Source organism: Nothoprocta perdicaria, unplaced genomic scaffold, assembly GCF_003342845.1.
Source record: "Nothoprocta perdicaria isolate Ctin4 unplaced genomic scaffold, notPer1 scaffold_114, whole genome shotgun sequence".
Taxonomy (NCBI): Eukaryota; Metazoa; Chordata; class Aves; order Tinamiformes; family Tinamidae; genus Nothoprocta; species Nothoprocta perdicaria.
This window is the reverse complement of record NW_020454250.1, coordinates 368,563-385,735: the sequence shown is the minus strand read 5'-3', so window position 1 is coordinate 385,735 and position 17,173 is coordinate 368,563. Positions and strand designations below refer to the sequence as shown.

General features: G+C 35.3%; 1 protein-coding gene across 1 annotated transcript in view; it reads right to left on the bottom strand.

The window, feature by feature from the left end:
- Window positions 1-16,437, bottom strand: part of LRRC2 (leucine rich repeat containing 2) — a 49,207-nt gene extending 32,770 nt beyond the window's left edge. Inside the window, exons 1-2 of the mRNA XM_026053392.1 lie at window positions 16,313-16,437; window positions 6,879-7,089 (exon numbers count right to left, since the gene is read on the bottom strand). Coding sequence (XP_025909177.1) covers window positions 6,879-7,089; window positions 16,313-16,437 — 336 coding nt within the window. The remainder of the gene's footprint in view (window positions 1-6,878; window positions 7,090-16,312) is intronic.
- Window positions 16,438-17,173: the final 736 nt, after the last annotated feature.

The following is a 17,173-nucleotide window of genomic DNA, read 5'->3' as shown; positions in this document are numbered from 1 at the left end:
TATTTCATAAATATAAAGCATCAGGCTGGAACTGGGTTCTACCATATTTCTAAAAAGAATGGAGAAAATTCTATGGCCAAACTTCAACATTTTGCCTTAATTATCTTAATGTAGATAGTTTGTTCAGCAATTCTTGTAGGAGCTGTTCTCTGAAGATCACTGAAGTTGTCTGTTCCTATACAGACAGTTTTTAACTGCTCATGCAGACGCTTTGCTCTTAAACTGAAATCTATCAGTAGTGCTTAACCTGTTTGATGGCTCCTATTTCTTTTTTTCCTGTTTCTCTTTTCCAGCTTTAGGATTTAAAAAAAAAATAAAAAAAGGCACATTTCAGTTGTTTTAGTTCACACATCAAGATATGGTTAAAATGCAAGTGCATAAGCAATATCAAAATGAACTTTGCAACACACACAAAAATGTATAACTACATAAACTACTTAAAACCTGCTAATGTTCAGAAGTTTGTTTGCTAAGATGCAACACAGACTAAAAAACAGGAACATTTCAAATACTACTTGGAAAGTCTTGTTTTTTATAGAAGTGATTTAACTTCCTAAGCCATTCCAATATTTGAGAATTTTCTACCTTTTCTTTATAGAAAAATATACTGATTTTAGCTAGTCCAGAATTGAAAATAATTATCATTTAAGTCATTCAGAAGCTTTTTCTTTAGAATTTCTCTGTTCTAAATATGCAGTAAATAAGTTTGCCTGAGTAATCTTCACACACTCTTCTATTTGTTCAAAATTTTTCACATATAACATTTAGAGTGAAGGGTTTAGAGTCGTAATTCATACAATATCGTTGTATCTATTGATATTCAGCTCAGACTTGCTCATCTTTGTTTGAATCACGCAACCAAATTCCTTAAAGTTAAATAAGATAAAAATCACTTGATAAAGTAGAAGGTCATATCACTTAAACTCCACTTTTTAAAGCAGCACATAATTTACCTGTCTATTCTTGATTTTATAGCACTGTTCATTGGTAACATCTGGAATAAATAATCTGGATGACGTGCTATTACTACCTCTGCTCCATAAAAAGAAATGTAATAGTTTTAACATTTAATTCCTTTCTATTTTTTTTTCCCCCGTGCAAGTAGAATTGTTCACAGTAGAAATTACTGTTTTTATACAGAGGACACTTCCAGGTAATTTTCTTCCCTCTAGATTTCATGGATCTACAAGGACATTAAAAAGGGTGATGCATTTTAATTATCTTTTACTAAAACTTGGGAAATGTGCTACTTAACCTTTAGTTAAATTAAAATATCTAATTGCAATTAAAGATATATTGAACTGTTGATCATAAACAGTTTTTTGTTTGGTTATGCAGTCTCTAATTATGTTGCTTTTCAACTTATGCATGCAGACATTTAGCCTATAAAGGTTGTTCTGCCTTGCCACCTGCCTTTCCATGTTTGATATGGATCATTTCATTTCTTGCTTCATTTTCCCAGTAGCTGTATATTGCACTGTGATCCATCTTATATATTTGTCAGTTTATGACAGTTAAAAAATAAAATGCCTGAAATGCCTCAGGGGCAGTAATGTGAAATCTCTCTAACTTTCTGGAGTAGGTTTCTTCTACTCCTCCACTTTTGGTGGTGCATATTTTTCTGCAGCAAAATAAAAGGATAAACACTAACTGGGGATTCAATTAGTATTTTTTTCTCCACTGTTACAGAACTTAAGATGCAGCACATGGGGACAGCATTTAGCTGGATCTGCATAGATGATGCTCTAAGGAAGAACTGTGATTCACAGAGAAAGCAGATGTGTAACATAGTCATACCAGGGGAAAAATAGGTCTTGGTACCCGACAGCAGTCACCATTATTTCCTCCATAGTGCCACAATCCAAAAATTGTTCTATTGAACTCCTGTTTTGTTCACCTCAGTATCATACCTGACCACCTCTGACTCCTTGCTGGCTCAAGGGACATGGTGGGGAGCAGAGGCCTCCATAAAGCCAACATCAGGAAATCTCTCTACAATGTAAGCAGAATCCCACAAACTTCTCCTTGATACACAAAAAACCACAAAACACAAGCGCTCTCTCAGATAAAGATCAAACAGCTCAGCTACTTTTTAACTTCAGAAAAATGAGATGAAGTGATGCGTTTTTTTCACCATCTCTTAGGGTGAAGAGAAAAAATGGTTAAAAAAAAAACATTACTTGCCATCTTAAGGATTACATTATTAGTGTCAAGATATTCTAATGCAAGAACTCAAAAAAGATGGAAACTTCAAAGTAATGGAACCAGGTTAGAATGTGGTGTCTTCTGACAAATGCCTTGACTTATTTTTTGTTTTCCTTGAGATAGTTTCTTTGAGTCTTTTCATCACATTTACATTTTGCAAGGGTAATTGGCTGTGCTTAAGAGTCCTTATAAAAATTCTTTTAAAAAATTCTGATTTCTTGCCATATATTTCTGATGTTTCACCATGTATTTGTGTGAGCTGAAACATAAATTTATATGATATTTTATTTCAGTTACAAACTAGTTAGGGATGGAGACAGAAATTTGCACAAGCTTTATGTTTGCTTTACTCTGATTCCCTTGTGCTCTTTTGTAATCTTCTTCTGCCACACTAAAGCTGGCAGCCTGCTGATAAATTACTCCATGAAGACTGACACTTGGAGGATAGCCAGTCTTTTGTATGTTACTGAAAAACAATACCTCAAACTCCTTCGATTTTGGGGAAAAACAGGGGGAAAAAAGGAAAAAAAAGAAAAAATGCTATTAATAAATAGCAAAGCTACAACCATTGCTAATTTTTCTATTTCTAATGAGGAGAGAATTTACCTGCTAGGCATAAGCCCATGCTAAAACTGTAACCAAAGCATACAGCTCAGAAGTTTCAAATCTTTTTCTTAACACAGCTCTGTAATTTCATTTGTCATGGGCCAAAAAGAAACCTTGAATCCAAATCTCTCTCATCTTTGAGAAAGTTTTGCCCCATTTACAAAACTATTAATACTCCATGTCATCTGACCAGATCAAACATTTTACAAGTACTGGTGGAGAGAGGGACAATCTCTGGAAGTGAGTATTCATGTGACAGATTTTGTGTTCAATGCAGTGATTCTACTTGAGCTGTTGTGGCAAAGTGATACTTCACTGTTACTAACACTCACCAAAAAAAAAAAAAAAAAAAAGAGAGAATTTCTCCATTCTAAACAAAAAAAGAATTTATGTCCAACAGTGAAACTGAGGGAATTAATGATAATGAGTAATTTCATTAATTTGCTGCCTTTTTCTGTTCACAAACTATGTGCAGTAAGATAATGATTTCCTAGTATAAAAATTTGCAGGCTATCATCCATCAGTGTTGTGCACATGTGATTATTAAAGTTGTCTAAAATAGGCATGGATCCAGATTTTCTGCTGGAGCAAAGCAGCATAGCCCTGAACCAAATCCTGTTCTGTCTGAGTTAACATTATCACTTTTCATTTACCAATACTGACAGATTCAGAGGTCTACTTTTCTAGAATGTTTTCTCAAAATTATCTTAAATCTGTTGATCCAGTGGAGAATAAATATTCATTAGTTAGAAGCAGGAAGCAAACACACAGAGGGGAAAAAACAGAGTCAAAGTAAATTCATTTAAAAATTCAAATGAATATTCATGACATTATTTTGCTACAGTTTCCATTCAGCTCTAATAGCAGTCCTTTTTCTCTGAAGAACTAATTTAATTCAGTAGGTACATGTTTACATGTACAAAGGATCTCAGTTAAGAGTTTCATCAACTCTCCAGTATTCTCCTCTAGGCAGTGGATATTAAATGCACATTTCAAGAGACCAGAGATCTTCTATACCTCCTTTTTATGGTGGTTTTGCTTGGAACACCCTAAGAAGAAAGTTTTCTTGAACATACCTGAGAAACCTCAGTTTACTTGTGGCACAGTACATCTTTCTCCTCATGACAAGTCCCAAGACTTTTTAAACACATCAGGATTTACCAGAATTTATGCTGGGGGGAATACAGCTAGCTTCTGCCTTTATTATATAAAAGGAAAGGACAAGCATGACTTCTTTCACGTTAGGAGACTAGCCCATTTGTTGTCTTAAGACCTCTTTTTTCCTAATGTTTTATTTCAGCTGCTAAATATAAATACTTGGCTGACCAACAGCTTTCTTAATTCATTACTGTCCACATATTCCCAGCGGGCAGAGATGCAGATGCAGATGCTCAATTCATAAATATTTCATTGATATACAAAAGAGGTGTCAAGGACCATCAAACACTAAGAATGCCATCACACAATCTCTTCCAAGTGGATCTCTGACTGAAAAAGATAAAACCATCTCTTCACTGTGCAAAGACTTTTTCAGATTCAGAGGCTCACTGATCATAAGGTCTTTAAGTGTAAAGGCCTGATGCTGATCTTCCTTACAGCACCATAAGAAATCCCACTAAGTTAATGCAATTACACCGTTATAAAACCATTGATTTGAGAGGTGTAGCTCAAACTGCATGCCTCAAAAACTGGCCTACAAGTGAAGCATAGCTAGTAAGAATTAATGAGCTAAAAGGAATTATGGAATTACTCAGAATATACTTACTCAAAACTCAGATACTGTAAAACCAAGTCCTGCTTTCTTAAGTTAGTATTCTATGCCTATTAAACTTAATATTCATTACCTGATCCTCATCGACTCTAAGTTAGAGTTTTACAACAATTTTACAACTGAAAGGAACAGCAAGTGTCTATTTCATGAAAACATATCACCATTTCAGTAACATTTGAAGTGGAAGAAAAGTGACAAAGAGGTCCTAAAGAAAGCAATTGCTATTAGGAATTCAAAATGTGATCTGCTCTGATTTCTCTTGTTGCAAAAGGTTCTCTGAAAGCGATCCAAAAGTAATTTCCAAAAATGACTGTTCGACTGGTTATCAAAATAGTTGTGCAGGCTACCCTAGTACACAACAGAAGGTTTTATGAAGCCTGTTTTGAAACTTGCAAGGTGGAATCAGTGGGCCAGATTGACCGCTATGCCACGCAGGTGTGGCGTATGGGACATTAGGAAGCCTGTGGCACATCTACATTTTTACCACCAAAGCAACACTAGGACTGCTAGGCCTGATGGATCCCAAACATAACCCACTTTCCTCATTAACTATGAGTTCATAGACAAATCCATTAGGTAGCTTGTAGAGTCTGACCATTTGCTCCTGAAGAAACTTCCAAGAGAACTCCTACATAAAATCCTATGGCAAGCATGTTGCAAAGGCATTTATTCTGATCTTGCTAAGTCCCTAAACTGGGGATCACTCCTACATGAGACTTAATTTCACAATATGTAGGAGGAGAACTGGTAAAGGCCAGAAGCAGGCCCAGCATTCAAAATTAAATCTGTAAGTCATACCAGCAACTTACTTCAGATTTAGCGGTCGACTGTCAAGAGGATATGTTATGGCTTCATTGAGAGGAGAAAAAGAGAAACATAATAGAAATACTTATCAGCTAAAAGCAAGCTAGATGCAGGATTCAGCAGTAGCTCCCAAAAGGACGCTTCACATGGCTGTGCTGCTTGCTGCTGCCAAAAGTACTGGGCCAGTGAGTGGGAAATCAAAACGGTTACGTGCCTGTAAGACCACACAGCCAACCTTGGCTCTGAGATCTCCTAGCGTCCAAGTGCTCAATCATCCCCACTTTCCCTTCATATGTGTATTTCTCTGCAAATTTATTTGCAAAAACTAAAACACAGTTTTTTTCACGGATCCTGACTATAACGTGCAGGAATTTCTGATAAAATTCTCATGTCCCCAGTTTTTTTTTTTCACATGCCAAATGTCAGCCTATGCAGCTTTTAATCCATTTGGTTATGGTCTGCAAATACATTTTCCATAACACACTCTCTTGAGAGAGCGATGAGATGGAAAAGTGTCATGACTCATTGTGCCTTTGGTTTGGAAACATCAGATGAGATAAACTGCCAAAAAAAAGGAGATGGTATGATTTGCATAATCAATATTGAACTTCTGAAAAATGTCTAAAACTATGGAAAGGATACAGTCTGTAGAACTTCATTTAAAAAAAATGTGAAAAAACACTTGACAATTTTCAGCTGTTGGAGAACGCCAGAATTCTTTGACCTTGAAGAGGGATGGGTCCTCTTCAAATAAGGTATATGAATTATGTTTAGATTTGATCATAATCTACAGTCATCCACAAACTACATCACCATACTTCTTTGAAACAGGAAGTTCATTTTAACCAGGCTAGTTAAACAAAGTATGGAAGCTGAGATACCCCATGACATTGGGAGAGAAAAGTACTCAAAAGTATCTTGTAGTCAAAATGCATTTCAGTGGAAACTTTGAACAATCTAAAAGACTTCAGACCCATTCTAACCCACCTTTCAAATGAGTTCACTTCTAAACTAGTATTTCACACAAAATAGAACCAAGATTTTTTTTTTTTTTTTTTTCCAAGCAGTTCTGGATTGATGCAAATGTCACTTTTGGTTTGAACAAAGCTTGAAAAAAAAAGAGTTATCACATCATTAAAGCAAGAAGGCAGATCTCTGAGTAGCAGAAGACTTCAACAAGCCAACAAAACTGAATATTATTTTCATTGTTTTCCATTCAGGAGGGAATTTAAGAGAAAGACATCTTCTTGCAGCGTGATTGCTCACACTAATATTTTTTGCAAGGACTAAATTACATATATCAGGAGAGAATTTCAAATAGTTTATTTGAGAACTAAACTGTTAGTTCAGAGCAAGATGAAGAATGTTTCTGTCACTTCTAACACAATGAAAAGCTATCAGTTTTATATGCATTGTTCAAAAAAAAAAAAGTGGGATTAAAAGTTACAGTGCAAAGCCACTCAAATAAAAATGCATTTGCCATTATATTTACCGTCCACTGCTCTCCAGAAAGCTGAAAAACAAACTTGCTTCTTTCCCTCTCTATTTCAGCTGCCAAAGCACTCTTCTTATGGAGCTGAGGAGTCTTTCCATACTTATCCAAGATCTTCTCATCAGTATTTACAAAGCCATTTTTGAGGTATTTTGATTGTGGGATGCCCTTCTTCCGACACTCTAGTATGAAGTTCCATTCCTGCTTTATCCTGAAATGGGGCCAAAAAGGGTTTACATGAATCAACTGAAACAACACAGCACAGAAATCTTTGTGCTTGTTATTTGTTTTCAGATGATTAACAAAATAAGATCACTCACCTAATACATTGACCACTTAAAGAAATAAATGCATTCAAGCAGTCATGCTTAGATTCACTGGGCTGATATATAGATGTGAGCAGGATTTCATTTAGTAAGTGTAAAACAGTGACATCCAAGGGATAACAGAAAAGCGGTAATTGAGCCCACTGTCACAGAAAGCAGTATGAGTTATGCCATTGTTTTCAACAGGGTGGGAAACAGATTGACACTGAACAAGTAACAAATTATATGTATGAGTGAAAAAAGGACCTGGTGATATACGCAGGATTTTTCATCTGCAAAAGATATTTTAGCAACTAAGGTGTCAGAAAGCCTTTATTTTCTTTTCCTCTCTTATTCAAAGATAATGATTGACTTTCATTTTTAAAACATTATATTTTAACATTTTAGGAGGTAAAGGTCAAAGTTATCACATGCCAACTAATTTCTATTTCTATTCCAGTGTAACTTTAGGCTCACCTCCAGGATGAAGTTTCATCCATATAACGTCAGGCACAAATTTAATTTGACATAATTAAGCAGTGCTAACTGCACGTGCTTTAATTTGAGAGAGATTTATTTCAGCTTAGTCAATTAAGGAACAAGTTGATTAACTGAAGCAAAGCTTCCTTATACCAAAAATAAGACTCTGCAGAGGCCCTTGCCTCATAAATCTGATCTTACACTTTCAATGCTATGTTCTTGTTGTACATGAAATTCAATTATATGATCTCCACCCTCTGGCAGAAATTTTAAGCAAAAGACTTGAAGAAAACTGACAGATGCAGCAAGGCACAAAGTTCAGTATAATGTGCCCTGTAGGGAAAGTCATAAATGGTACGTCCTTGAAGAGGGAATGAAATGCCAGTTTGTAAGTTCTAGTAAGAAGTAATAAAATCAGTAAACATATTTTCAGCTAAGAACAAAAAGTTCTCTAAAATGCTAAACCATTAAAAAAAAAAAAAAAAAAAAAAAAAAAAAAAGTAAAAAAAAAAAAAAAAAAAAAAAAAAAAAAAAAAAAAAAAAAAAAAAACCAAGATATATGAAACAGTGCCTGCTTTTAAATCAGGTACAGGATATCAGTTGCAAACTTAGGTGCAGGAAACATCTTCACATTGCAGTGAAAACACAAGATAGAAGTAACAAGCTGAAGATCAGAGTGTATTGATGGGGAACGGACGGCGTGCATTAAGTCATATTTGACTCCATGTTATAAAAAAAAAAAAAAAAATGGACTTCTAAGGATGAAAGCACAATGCTTAAATAGTAAGAGTATGAGTATTACTGAGACAGCTGTAAACTGTCCAGCACAAAATGCGACAGTTACAGAAATTTTAGGGGAGATTAGAGAAACTCAAAAGCAGGGAGCACAGAAACTTCAGTTCAGCACAGGAGACTTCAGTTATCCACACACAAATCATTCACGAACATGATGCAGGCCTGACACTTTGGGGAGTCACCTACAGCTGTTCATCAGAGCTGCTACTCTGAGAATTGATTTAGTTTCTAGTAGCAAACCATACATGCCTCCTCACAGAAATAGTGAAGGTCCCTTCTGTAATAACAACACTGTACTCCCATGCAGCATCCCCACAAAGGAAAAAATAAAATAAAACAAGAAAAATGCAAAAAAAAAAAAAGTCTTCTAAAGTGCGCACAGTTTTGGAAAACACACTATATTTTTAAAAGTAGATAAAAGTTTTTCTTGCTGGGCAAAACACTGGCAGATGCATGAAAACATCACAGTCTCAGAGCAGATACATTCTCATAAAGTCACAAAAAGGATCTCTTTCTCTCATACCCTCAAAAATAGGTAAAGAAAAAACAGTAAGTGTTATTTATGTTCAAATAAAGAAATGGAAAGGCAGTGTATGCTCTGACAAATTAAATGTAAAACCACAAACAGCCAAGTGAAGAGAAGTCACTCTTTGCAGGTACACAAATGATTTGGGAAAAGATTTTCCAATGTATCAGAAGCAGGAAGCCTCTCAGATATGGTGGGAATGATAATTTATTAAAGTATAAAATGAACACAGTAAGGGAATAGTTAAAGATGTTAAGAAAGCTTCAGGAAAGTGAAATTTGTTCTTGATTTCAGTGTTCATTAGAGTGGACAGTCTGCTCTTTACTGGTAAGCAGCTGGAGGGCTTTCCAACACTTTGCATTTAGAGGGTCAATAGATGAAATTTGAGAATAAAGTTTTCAGAAGAGTGGCATATCTCCCAGTTCTTCCTGGTGCCTAACTGTAAGCACACTTATATCATAGGAGTCTGAAACATGAATTAATTGGACACACAGAAAATAGGTTCAGCAAATTTAGTTCGGGGAATCTCTAAAAGTGCAGCTTCAATAAGAATAAACCACCAAACTGTACAGCTAGAATATTTTTGTAAGCTATTTAATATAACAAAGACATGAAGAAAATGGGTAGATCAGAGAACTCTTTAGCCTGCTCTGTGATCTTTCAACATGCTACATCTGGTACTGAGAGACAGAGAGCAGAGCACCTGATTGCCCTTGACAGCTCAACCAAAGGGTCTCCCTACCAGCTGGAGCCTGGAAGTCTGCATTGGATAACAACTTTTTCCATATCAAGAGACATGAAAGTTCAAATACCTCTTTTAGCTGCCTCAATGCATGGGACACCTCCTTTTATAGTGTTGAAGTTACTTACTCAATCTGTCATCTGAACCCCAGAGATCACTAGCACAATAGAGAGCAGACAATGCCATAGCAAGAGGTCACTAGAAAAAGCTAGAACATAACACTTTGATACAGTATAAGAAAACTAAATAGTCTCACAACACCTACGTATTGTTTTCTTAAAAGTCCTCTACTGGGAAGCATAGCTAATTAGTTATAAAAGCTCTGTTACCATGAGAGGTAAGTGGGAAGTGAAGTAGGCAGAAAAAATGAATTAAAATCTTCAAGGAAGAGAGCAACAAAAGGATCTGAATCATTCAAAAGTATAAATTGAAAAGGACAAAAACTCTGTAGTTCCCTTTTCCAAAATCTTAGAAATAATGCTTTACATACTATTGCTGTAGTGCTATTTCTCACATCCTCCTCCAGCCCTTCACATATTGCCTCTCTGTCCCTCTGTGAAGCTAAACCCTGCAGAATCACCCTCTCATTTCTTGGAATTCCTTTATTCTCCAAAGAATTAAACATTTGATTTCAGTGCATAATGCAATGCACTGGAAAAACTTCACTCCTTGATGTTCCTCATATTCACAGTTCTTTCCTTGCCCAAAGAAATAAGTGAATCATTCCTTGCAGCCCCAAAGAAAAACAGTCAATAAAAATTAAATCTAGTGAAGAATCCAACATGAATAAGGATTCATACTGTGTCAGATTTCTTCTTTAATCAAACATCAAATTATAGCTGCACGCTTTTCTACGCTTTTCAAGAATACTCTCTTACAGTCACCAAATATTATGTACAAGTACATTTTGAATAGATAGAAAGTGAATTAATAATGCAGCAAACATGCCTAATTGTGTACAGTACATGTCAGAATGAAAACACGATACATCCCCAGGGCAGAGGGTCTAATCACTTGCAATACCGTGCACTGTACCATGGAGTACACATTAACCCAGTGAATCAGTATGAGTCTCCCCAGACTGGAAGCGTGATTTATAAACCAGTGACTGGCTGTATTATTAGTATGCTCTTCTAATCTCGTGCAAGTGCAGAAAAGCTGAGAGACTTGTGGTAAACACTGATACATATCTCTAAACAAAGATTGCAATGCAGTAGATTGCATACTACCGATGCATATCAGATTAAAGGAAGCTGTTCGGGTACATGTCTTGCTCAGCTCTGTCTACTCCTTGCCAGAGTTTAGAGCTAATATTGCTTCTGTAATGATCCTTACAAAAATTAAAGACCATTAAGTTTTCCCTTAGTTGCAATCCTTATATAGAATGGGATTACCACTAGGGTTTTTTTTAAGGTTGCTGCATAAATGTTCAGGAAAAGTAGAAAAGGCATCTAGAGCAGTGTGGCAAACTTAAAATATATATATATACACAAAAGCAGTCTTTAAATATGCTAATATTCTTGTTAAAAAAAAAGAAAAAAATCTGTTCTTGGCAATTTTAAAGGCTTCAAATAGTGCAGGAACACATTTTCACATAAGACAAATGAGTAGGTTGTGAAACCACAACCCTGCTAAGTTTGTCTTCTTATAAATGCTCAGCAGTAAAATAGTTTGATCTTCCTCCAGAGCTTGATTAAGCACATGCCAACTCATTAAAGAAAGAACTATCAGTTTCAATTTTCAAAAAATGAATTTTAATCCAGTTAAGCCTCATTTAGGTGAATGTATGAGTATGAAAAATATGTTTTCTGGACATAGCACCCAGATGAAATCTCATGTTCCAGCTCAGCTAGCTATCTCAAGTACTTCAACTTCAATCATGAAAATAGTTTCACTAATTTTAGTAAGGCAGAGTACATGTGCTTATGCAGATCCAGTGAGGTATTTGTATCAAACAAAGTACCATTGTATCTGTAAAAAATGCAAATTCAGCAAAACAAACTTTAAATGCTGTAGAGCAAACGTTATTTCTATCAAGCTAAAAAATATTTACTAGAGCTTAAAATGTTCTTGGTTTTCAGTAAGCTTGCAAGAAGACATACTGTAAATATAGATATAGAGGTAGGATGAGCAGAGAAATAATAGAGAAAAACAATTATTTCTGTTTGATTTCAAGTTTTATCTTCAAGTCTTCAAGCATTACATCACTGTTGGAACATATCTGCAACAAACAGTATAAAATTAAGATTTGTTGTAAATCAGTATTTCCTTATGGGGACATGGGAGCTCCTTGCTTGTCATTTTAGATTCTCCAACAATACCACAGATCTAATCAACCTGATGCAAATAATTACTGTTGGATAAATTCAGTGATTGTACCTTTCAAAGGAGTCACCAGCTTGGAAAACAAAGTTTATTAGTAAGGATCAAGTCATCCCAGAGGGAATATTTGTTTTTCTTTGAAAGTATAAGTAGTTCTTCCTTCCCTTTTGTGAAATGTCTGATTATGAGGTCTTCAGGAATAACCTAGGCAAGTTAAGTAAGGGAATTAAGTTTCATTAGAGGGCACTGTTTCCTCTAAATCAGGAGGGAAGAAATAAGCAGGACGTTACTTGATGACACCAGTTTAGTGCTCCTGAGTGACCTTTAAATCAGAATCAAGAGCCACACAGGATCATTCAATAATCCTACCAAATTTTCAGAAGAGCAGCACAGTTAAACTGGAGCACAGCCCAGACTAATGTTAATGACAGACTAATAACTTTTCACCCCAGTTTCAACACCATTGATTCAATCTCAGTCAATCTGCTGTGCTCTTCCATGGGATATAAAGGATTGTGGAGGAACAGCGGCTCTTCTATCTCAACACACATATATTCAGTATATCAGATTCAAGGTCTGCATGCACAAATGCATAAAAAGAAAAGACAAATAGCAAAAGTAGTTCCTAGTGCTGCAGAGCTGCTGCCAGATTATGTACTGACTTTGTTACCCATAATTTTTGTAATATTTTTGTTTGGGGCTAAGGACTACCAGCCTGAGATATAAGCTTGCTCAGAAAAAAAATCCAAATTTGGTTTTGATGAGGAGAATAAAGATAAACTTCACAAAGAAAATCTTAGTTCAGCTACAAATGCATTACGACAATAAAGTTTGACATAGAAATAGAGACAAACCTATTTTATTAAGAAAAAAATAAACTCGCAGAGAAATAAGTTACTTTCTGCCTATAAAATCAAACTTTTAGTACTTAGGAAGTACATATTTCAGAAAAGTCATATGCACACAAGTAGTTAGCCAGCCCTCCAAAGGAAAGTTTTGGAGAAGAGAAACATCAAGGTATGTGGCTCAACAGTTATTTTTCCTGTATGTTTGGCAGGTGGACAGGGAAGGCAGCGCCATTTCACAGCTCAGATTTAGACAGCTAATCTAGTAAAATAGTTTTGTCATTCCCTTACTTAATTGCTTAATTGCTGAGCCTTCAAATTTTACCTTACCTCCTTTTTAAATAATAAGTAAACACATTGCAATCCTTCCAAAAAATCATCAAAGCATCTAGCAAATTGTAAATTTTACCTTCTTATATTCCTCATCAAAAAAATAAATAAAGAGAAAGAAAAAAATGGAAAAAAAGAAAAAAACCCTTTTTTTCTATAATGAGAATTTTAATATACAGATAATTTTTTCCTTTTTTGGGATTAATTTTGGAGCAGTATGTTCATATCTGAGGAGCCAGCTATGAGCCCTTGCTGATATCACTTGTCTCAGTACAGTGTTCTTTAGAATCAAGTTTTACTGGCCAGCTGTTTAAACATCTGTTCCAGAAGTTGTAGATTTCCCAAATCTTCACAAAGTCTCACCATTAATACAAACAGTATCTGAGCTTTGCATTTATTTGTGAAGTTTCCCTGGTAGAAAATCTTCAGTTAAAACAAAACAAAACAAAACAAAACAAAACAAAACAAAACAAAACAAAACAAAGAAGAAACAAAAAAAAAAAAAGGAAAGTCTCAAATGTGACTGTTTACAGATCTCCACAAACTAAATTACCTTGCCTCAAGACAAGCAGAAGTCTCTGGAGGCTAACTGGAGTTTTTTTTTCTCAAATAACACTTACTGCCTTTCACCGCATATTACCAGGTCATTTTACATTGCAATGGTACTGATGAGGAACTGCATACAGCTCTCAAGAGCATTAGTGAATTAGAGCCTCTTTGAGGAAAGCAGGAAAGCAGCAGCCTCAGCCAGACAGTTTCAAATTCATCTGTTACACCAGTGTATTTGCAGAGAAACTATTATAATTTCAATCTTACTTGGGAATTCACTCCATCTGCTGGCAAAAGTAAATATCTAGAATCTTAAATGTTATAATGCAATCTTCAGTCTGGGAAGCTGCCTCTTTGAATGTCCTTTGAGGATTTTCATTTTGCATTAGAATCCTTTGCAAAATATTTATTTATTATTAATCGACAGTGAGTATAACAGTAATTTCAGTGGACCTGCTCAAGAGTAGTAAGATTTTAATCAGCGAATAGACCAGCATAATTTTCTCAAACATGCAACTCCCTGAAAATATGAAATATTCCATAGGGAGACATTGTTTCTATTATTAATTTGATAATAATTAGAAATTTCACTATTTTCTAAGTTAGCTAGAAGCAAAATCATGGCCTACCTTCAAAAGCACTGAAAAGCACCAACTTATCATCTGACCTTTAGAACATAAAGGCCAGTGATAGGTGCATATTTTAAAATAAAATCATTCTTCTTTAAACTGAATTTTGTCTTTTGTTACCAAGGTTTTTTTGATTATGACCTCTATTCTTCCAGTTTCATTCAGTATGAAGAGAAACAGTATTAACTGGAGAGGCATCTTATTGATGAGCATGAAGCAGATCAGTGGAATAGGTCCTGTCTGCATGTTGTAAGTTAAAGGAGGAAAACAAAATGCCTTTGTGAATGCTGAGAGCACACTTGCAACTTGATACTTCCCTGTGTCCTGATTTCATTAATAGAAAAGGCAGAACAGACCACAAACTTCATGCTTTTTACCCAAAGAGGTGTTTAAAGATGCCACAGAAACAACCACAGATGAAAGCGGAAGGTAGAGCATATTGCTTTTAAGGAAAACACAATTAATGAGATAGTTTGAGTCTTAACTAACATTACAGACAAAAGATATGTGAGCTAGAAATAGCTACCTCGTTGTATATGAGTCCATCTTCTTTTCACCCTTGCATATAGGAGTTCCCAATGTACAGTCTTTCTGTATTAGTCACACTAGAAGCAATCTCTGCTACCAGCAGACCAACAGAAAATGTTGTCACTCCGTTTACCTCTCTTAGACTGACTTTTCAGACATGCACGATTAGAAGCCATGCATCCCTCCTAAAAATCCTTTCAGAGAGGCACTTGCAACGGCACGGCGAGAGGCACTAACCTACATGTAGAAGTACTGCAAAGTCTTCCACTCTATCTGCCACAGAATTACACAAATCATAGTGCTGGTTTGGTTTTACCAGATCCCAAACCCTTTTGCTTCTTTTTCTTTCATAAAGGTAACACAACAAAGTTATCTATCCCTCCACCTTTGTCAAAGGAGAAGCTTACCCTCCAACAGCAAATGCAATCTGAAGGACGAGAACTTTTTTTTTTTTAGGATTCTTTTTATGAAGGTTTATATTAGGGAAAGAGGGGATCAAAAATATGACTTTGAGTGTTTTAAAGTGAAAAACAATGTGAAAAACATGGTCAGAGTTCATATTAACTCTGAACTCCCAAAGTCAGTGAACCCACAAATTGGACTCCCTTAGCAAGCCAAAGCATTGCCCCCAGACTCGCTGCTGCCTTCTGCCAGGGCACTGTTTATCCCTGGGCGCTTCAGTTTTAAAACACAAAGTATTTTTATGGCTTTATTCTGTTTTCACAAGGGAAACAATGGCAAGTCATGTCTCCAACAGTACCAGCAGAGCATAGTATTTCATTGTCTCTAATGGGGAAGAACATAAAGAAACCAAAATATTACTTAAACAAACCATAAATAAAATATAACAAAAACAATAATGTTGTTAGTAAGTCTAAGTATTATATTAAAGCTTCTCTAATATTTTGGACAGTAGAAAACTCGTCTGGTAGTTCTTTTGTCTAGACATCTCCTTCCAATGTAAGAACAATTGTATATTTCTATTTCATTCCTTTTTGTTTATCCTGTCAGCTCAACAAAGAGCTACAGTATTTCTTAATATAGAACTTTGTGCATATGTTTTCATTAATTCCATAACAAAAAACACTTCCATATTGCATATATGAACTATAAGAGTATGAAGTGCATTATTTTTCTCTTCAAGTTATATCGAGACAGTGGAACAGTGAAAAACACCATTAATCAATCACAATCTGCATAGGAAAGTGTATGGAATAATGAAATACAAGCACAGTTTGTGCATCATTTCTGTTACAATCATTTCAGCATAAGCCACAAAACTGAGAAACAAATCCAACAAGTTTGAATCAACTGACTATACACTGTGCTGGTAACAGATTTGCTAATAGATTCAGTTAAAAAGAACAAAAAAAGTTGGCTTACCGCTCCAATGAGCTCTTTTCTAATCTTTCTCTCTCCTTCCTTTGACGTTCTTTAAACTTCTTAACACGACCTTCCCACAGTCCTCTTATGAGAGAAAAGTCAAATATTATCACCTGATGTCCCATGCTGTCAACATTAAGTTTCTCCTGCAATAATAAGCCACCATGAGCATTTCAGAAAATAAGTAGTGAAAATGAATATACAGAGTGGAACACAACCACATTTCTTTAATCTTATCTGCAGAAAAAAAACATATAAGAAATAGTAACAAAATATAGTAACAAAATATACGCCTTCCATCTTTCCTGATTTTTCTAAGTTTTGTGCTTGCAGTAATCAGTGTTGCATACAATTCGCTTCTACATAAAATCAACGGCAATCCTTAAGTGTTGAATTTTACAGTTGTTCCATTTTTCCCTTTCCAAGGCAAAGGCGCAATCAACATGAAATATAACTTTGATAAAGCATTATTGAAAGAAATAGCTTTGAGGATTTTAGAGTTTTTTAACAACTTTAACAATTTACATAACAGTAGTAGTGAAACAGAGCTCAAAGTAATTTTTCTTCTTAAAGCAGCATAATCACTTAATCTCATACTGGTCTTTAGATATCCAAACAATCCTGTTTCAATGGAATTGTTTGCATAAATAAATGTTTATTTTTGAAAGAGGTTGAAAGACCAACCTTATAACATAAAATGCTACTTACCTATTGCAGAGATAAGGTGTGTGAAACATGGCCCCATTTATGTATATGAGCTGAAGGTCATAAGAAAAACCCAACAATTAAAAGCTCAGGGAAGCTCCAGATATTGGTCCAATCTTTAACATGCTGATACAAACTGAGCTGAACTGAAGCCTA